At 48.9% G+C, this 6,555-nt stretch overlaps 1 protein-coding gene across 1 annotated transcript in view; it reads right to left on the bottom strand.

Annotated features, from left to right (window-relative positions):
- Positions 1-4,732, bottom strand: part of Hnrnpll (heterogeneous nuclear ribonucleoprotein L like) — a 33,678-nt gene extending 28,946 nt beyond the window's left edge. Inside the window, exon 1 of the mRNA XM_013351358.2 lies at positions 4,111-4,732. Coding sequence (XP_013206812.1) covers positions 4,111-4,470 — 360 coding nt within the window. The 5' untranslated portion in view covers positions 4,471-4,732. The remainder of the gene's footprint in view (positions 1-4,110) is intronic.
- Between the last annotated feature and the right edge of the window lie 1,823 nt (positions 4,733-6,555).

The following is a 6,555-nucleotide window of genomic DNA, read 5'->3' as shown; positions in this document are numbered from 1 at the left end:
CCCGGCTTGTAGCTAAGTCTTTACTGAGCTGAAACAAGAGTCTGAAGCCCAGGCTAACATCCAACTCATCATCTTTCTGCTTCTGTCCACTTAGGAGTATTAGAACTGCTGGGATTACAGACATGTACCACTGTACCTGGGTTTGTTTTTATGACACCATACTGCCCACCCTGGACTTGATGGCCTAGGCTCCAGTAGTCCTCCAGACTTTTTTTTAACCTCCTGAGTAGCTAGGACTACAAGCTGCTGGTTATCATTCAACCCTTGATTTGCCTGTCTACTCATGAATGGAATACAACACTTGAAAAACTTCATCTTCAAGATCTCTGTAAATAAATTGGTTTTGGTAAGTGAAGCCCCAATATGTAAAGGACTGGTTTCTTTCTTAAAAATTAAAAAGATATAAAAACTAATGAACTTGAAGATTATGCCTGCTAAATTTAAGAATGCTACTTATGGAGAAATGGCTTAGCACGTGTTGCTCTTTGAAGACCCAGGTTCAGTTTCCAGTACCACACAATGGCTCACAACCATCTTTCACTCTAGTTCCAGAGGCCTCTTCTGACCTCCATGGGCACTAGGCACACACAGTGACATGCAGACACACAATAAAAAATAAGTTGGTTAGAAATAGTGAAACACACAACTTTAATCTCAGCACACAGGAGGCAGAAGGAAAGTGGGTCTCTATTGAGTTCCAGGCCAGTCAAGGGTATACAGTGAGACACTGCCTCAAAAATAAATTTTAAAAATAATAAGCTATTTTCTCCAAAAGAATAAAGTAATTATAACACATACATAGCATGAACCTCCCATAATTAAGCTTTGTTCAAGAATGAAATCCAGTGAATCAAAAGCCCTGGGAATTTTTGCTCTGTGACACCAACCAAGGGGTATCTTATTTGTCCAATCCAAACCATTCAAAGCAATCCATCTCAATCCCACCCCCTCTCATTCTCCTCTCCCTCCCTCCTCCCAGAGTCTGGCTATGGAACTCACTAGATAGGTCAAGTGGCACAGCAGTGCTCCCCACATCTACTTCTTGGGTACTGGAATTACAGACATGCACCACACCCAGCCTTCCTATTTCTCTTCAAACACTGAGACCACTGCTAAGGATCCATTCCCATTTTAACTGTTCTTATTCACATTCTTCTTTAAACTTAGTTATTAAATCATGAAAAGTCAAACAGAAGGCATCCTTTAAAATCTTACTTCTCCCTTCACAAATTTCCAATTAGAGTTAAGAAGATAGTTCATCACTGTACCGAATCTGCATTTACTCTAACAGTTTGGCACAGATGTATTTCTTCTATAGGCTAAGGATTACAGAAATTAGGCTAAACTCTTCAGTTAAATAAAAAATTATTTCAACAGGATGGAGCGCTAGACTCTATCTTGATAAAAGCAATGTTATTATGCACGTTTCATAATTACAATGACTTCAAAATAGTACTGAAAATTACAAGGAAAAATTTTGAAAATGAAAAACTGAGTCTTCATTAAACTTAACATTACCCCATCAGTTCCACTGTTAAATTTATAAATAAATTTATTGGAGAGGAGTGCTGGTAGAGCCAAAAACAGCTGCACATGCTAGTCAAGTGTACCACTGAGGCCATTAAGCTACAGCCCCAGCTCCAGCTACGCAGATAAAAGAAAGCACCTTGCCCTAAGCACTAAAAGATGAACAGCAACTTGAATTTTAACTACATACATCAATTGCTGCCTTGGTCATTTGAAAGTTGTATTAACTAGTTTACTACAGCATCAAGTAAGGAAAGTACATACAGTTCAAGTTTCACATCTTACAGACTAAGAAAACTAAAAAGTAGACTTTCTCAAGGTCACAAAAATTTAAGACTAAACTCCTGATCTACCACAAGCCCTTGCCCAATGCCATTTGCACTCTTTTGACTTACGTTAATTACATATTTCTCCCTAGCATTCAAAAATAGCCTATTTTAAAACATAAATTTTATCACTGTGTGTGTGTGTGCGCGCACCAAGGCATGCATATACAAGGCAGAGGACAGCATCCACCATGTGGGCTCTAGCAACTGAACTCTGGTTCTCAGGCATCTGCAAGTACTCTTGCCCACTGAGCCACCCATCCTTCCTGCCAAGTGTTTTAAGTATCTTTCCAAAACATTTAAAAGTACTTCACAAACAACTAGGGCTTTTGGCAAAAGAACCACAACACCACTTATTATAACCCTATTTCCACCTCTTCCAACAGTTGCCTGTGATCTTAAGAGTCTCTAAGAAGACCATAATCTCCTTTATTCACACCCAAGTCACATCTGGAGTATCTCAAAAAACTTGACAGAAAAGTCCCCAAACAACAAATGCATGGAAGCTATACCTGATCTTGGCCAAAAGGCTTTCGAGAATCAGTTATGAGCACAGTTACAGCAAGAAAAAACAATTCCTTAAAAAACAAAAGTCAGCCGGGCGGTGGTGGTGCACGCCTTTAATCCCAGCACTCGGGAGGCAGAGGCAGGCGGATCTCTGTGAGTTCGAGACCAGCCTGGTCTACAAGAGCTAGTTCCAGGACAGGCTCCAAAACCACAGAGAAACCCTGTCTCGAAAAAACCAAAAAAAAAAAAAAAAAAGGTCAAATTTTACCCATCACATTGTAGTATTTAAAAACACTCTTATCAGAATTTTCACATAAAAATTCAAGCTGGGTCAGTGAGCTGGCTCAGGTGGTGAAGGTGATGCCAGTGACAGAAATTCAATCCCCAAGTCTCACATGAAGCTGTCCCCTGACCTCCACACATGCAAGCTTCAATGCACAATGAATTTAATTTAATTTAGTTCAAACGGGCGGAAAGAAGGGCTCATCCGAAAAGCACACAGTCCTCTTGGGGGCAATGGACCACAGTTTGATTCCCAGCACCCAAGTCAGGCGACTCACAACTTAACTACTTTTATCTCTATTTCCAGGCGATCCAACTTCTGGGGCTGCCATGGATGGGAGCTTAAGTATCCACACATGTAACTCTTTTTTTAATTTAAGCTAGACAAAATTCAAACAAACTTTTCAAAGACAAGTTGCTTTTGATTAAAAGGGTTGAAACACCTTTAATGGTGGAAGACTTCTATAACTTCATAAAATGCACAGAAGATTTGCTCTCAAATGTATTAAATGTTTATAGAATATCTTAGTCACCTAGAGAGTTTAAGGGCTCCAACGAGGGGCAAAACCGTTGGAACGCTTTGTTTCCTTAAACTCTCCATGGAACTGAAGCTGTGGGTTAAGCTGTCCACATTCCTTCGGTCTCCAGCAAACATTTCTGATAAGGAGGCTTCGAGGAATGTGTATAACACAGCTCTGAATTCATTTCCTTCTTCCGTGGGGACAAACTTGAAGTAGAACTCAAGTGATTCGGGAACGTTTGCAAACCCTTTACTTGAAAGCACGGCCACACTCTTGCCCACACATTTTTTTTAATTAACATTTTTTATGTGAAAACTGTCTTGAGTCACCGCCCAAAAAGCGGATAGCCCAGCATGGGCTCCATGCCCGCAAACACTTTTTAAAAGCAAAATAACGCACGCGCGCGCGCACACACTCACACGCGCACACACACACACACACAACCCAAGACAAAACAAACTAGCAAGGAGCTAGAGTTTAGGGCACGGGGGCGTCATTTGTCTTTTGGCCTCGGCTTTTTTGGAGATGAGGTCAGGAGAGCCTTCCTGGGCTGGTGCCCGGAGGGAGGATGCTGCGGCCGGGAGGGCTGCACGCAGCCGGGTCCCAGCACAGCCCAGGCAGAGTTGTTCAACTAACAAAGAGCTGAGCCCGCCGCGGGCGCGCGGCACCGACTCCAGGAGCGGAAGCGCCACCCGCCCCCGCCGCCCCCGCCCCGGGACCCTCCCCAAGTTCAGGGGCCCCGGCTGTCGACTCGGCGAGGCCCCGCCACCCGAAGCCCGAGCCGGCGTGGCACCGGCACGATCCGGGAAATCTAAGCAAGCCATAAATACTAAGGCCAAGGGGGTCCCCAGGGACACGCTCGGCATCCACGCATCAAGAAAGCAGGCCGGCGCCCGCCGCCCGCCCGCCGGGGCCCGGTGACAGGGGACGCGGCCGCGCTTTGTTACCATGGACTGGGGCATGCTCCGAGGGCCGCCGCCGCTGCCGCCTTCGTCGCCGCCGCTGCCTCCTTCATCGCCGTCGTCGCCGTCCCCTTCGTCTCCCCCGTCGCCTTCTTCGCCGTCGCCTTCTTCGCCGTCGTCGCCGCCACCGCCGCCGTCGCCGCTGCCTCCCTCGCCGGCGTCGCCTTCGCCGCCGCCGTCGCTCTCGCTCCCCGCCTGAGGCGTCGTCGCTTCCTGGCGATTGTCGCTGTCCTCCGCCGAGTAGACGATCTCTCCCTCCTCGGTCTTGAGGCGCTTGGCCTGGCTCTCGAACTCGCGGTCCTCCTCGTACGTCTCCTCCTTCGGGGAGGAGGAGGTGGAGGACATGGCGGCGGTCGAGGTGGCGTGGGAGACGCTCGGCCTCAGATGTCGCCGATCGGTCCCCGCCGCGGGCTGCGCCTCCTCAGCGCGGCTCGGAGCGGCCCCGGCGTCCTCCGCGGCGCGCTCCAGGAGCCCGTGGCTGAGGAGGGAGCGCGGGCTGAGGGGACGCTTCCCTTTCTCTCCCAGCCGGCCCCCGGCTTCTCCCTCCGCCAGCTTCGCAGCTCCCAGCCCCCGGGGGGAACGCGAAAGTAAGGATGGGGCCGGGGCCGCGGCTTCCGGTCTTCCCTCCTCCCTAATCCGCTCCCCGCCGCTCAGGCGGAGCCTCCACCCCGCCTCGACTGCCGCCGGGCGGGATCGGATCCCTCAGCCAAGAGCTCCCGCCCCCTCGCCGAGATTCCGCTTCCTATTGGCGAGGGAAAAGTCGATCTGCTGTCCCATTGGATGGAGGAGCCGTTCGTCAGAATCCTCCTGGATTCCTCGCCCGGCTTCAAGTCCGGACCGCGCAACGCCCGCTGCGCGCGACTCTGCAGCGGTTGCTGCCCCGCGGCGGTTGGCGCTGTTAGGCCCTCGCTTCAGGCGACGTGCCCGGTGCCTCTGGGCGAGCGGCGGTACGTTCGGTAGATTCGGGGCTGCGGGTGTTAACCGCCTTCCCGCTAATTTGAATGCTTGGCTTCTCCTTTTGAAAAGATGGGGGGGGGGGGAGCCTCGAGGATCTCCGCACCCTACCCCACATGGCCCTAAAAGTGCGTGTGCAAAATTCAGCAGATGTTTAAATATCTGAGAGCAGCTGTTAGCGATTAGTGAATGTGGCGATCCACACAGACCCGCGTGGGTTGCATAGGTTCTTGGCAAACCGGACCCTTGACTGGCAGACACGTCCAAGACCCCGCTGCAGACGGATGTTCGCAGCCTTCATCTAAAACCCGACTCTTCCTGTTCTGGATGATCCATTCCACTACCATTCATTTTCCAAAATAGGAACCGGCATCACAGCTCTGGTTTCCAGCCCACAACTCACTTCCTCTGTGAAGCCTACGGACCGCTGTAAGGGTTCAGTTGCTTCTCTCTGCAAAAGACCTTTTAACACCTATCTCAAGGTGTTTTTATAAACTAGGTGTGCTTAAGGATAGGAACTGTGTTGTCTCTGCAATCCAGGTTCATACCCCACCCCACCACGCCGCACGATTTCAAAGGCTTGTTGAACGGCTGGCCCTTGGTGAATAACGGTCCATTTCTTTCCGGAGAGAAGCCTGTCATGCCCTAAGTGCCCCATTACTTTCAACCTTGGAGAATTGCCTGAGATCAGTTGTCTGTGCCCTTCAGTCCTAAATGCACCTCTTCCTTTCCCAGCTGTGGGTCGTTTCCTCCTCTAGCCGCCCCCCCCCCCAGTCATTTCTTTCCCAGGAAAGACAACGTGTGTTTTGCACTGATGGTGCTTTTAACATACGCTGTTTTCTCCTTTAGACTTTGCATCGCTTGTCATTTTAGAATCCCAGTTCCAAGTGTTCCTGCACACGGTACAGCAACTGTGTGTGAGGCCACTGGCATACACCGACAAAACTGAAAGCTGGAAATTGAGTTTAAAAATTAAGATAAAATCAAAGTGTACCGAAGATGTATCAAAGGAGTTGCGGAGCTGGGGGCAGAAAAGGAAATGTCATCAGCGAAAACTAGGGCCTTGAGGAAAGAGGCAGCAGTAAGAGACACGGTGCACCAGTTCTGCTTGAAGTCTTTCTGTGGGATTCAGATGCCCCCCTTCGAGCAAATAAAATATGCAAACAAAATTGTCCTGCAATCAAATTTAGGTACAGGGGTTTAAAACCTTAAGTCTAAAAAGCCTCGATTTGGGCCTGGATAGATGACTCAGCAGTTAAGAGTACTGGCTGCTCTTCCAGAGGAACCAGGTTGGATTCCCAGCAGCCACGTAGTGGTTCACAACCATCCTTTACTCCATACCTGGGGATCTGATGCCCTATTCTGGCTCCTTTGTAGGCATCACAAACCCATGTGGTACACAGACATACATTCAGGCAAAACACACATAAAATCAAATGACTACGTCCAAAAAAAAAAAAAAAAGTAGGTTAAAAG

This window comes from Microtus ochrogaster, linkage group LG3, assembly GCF_000317375.1.
Source record: "Microtus ochrogaster isolate Prairie Vole_2 linkage group LG3, MicOch1.0, whole genome shotgun sequence".
Classification (NCBI taxonomy): domain Eukaryota; kingdom Metazoa; phylum Chordata; class Mammalia; order Rodentia; family Cricetidae; genus Microtus; species Microtus ochrogaster.
The sequence above is the reverse complement of the archived record's forward strand: the minus strand, read 5'-3'. Positions and strand labels throughout refer to the sequence as shown.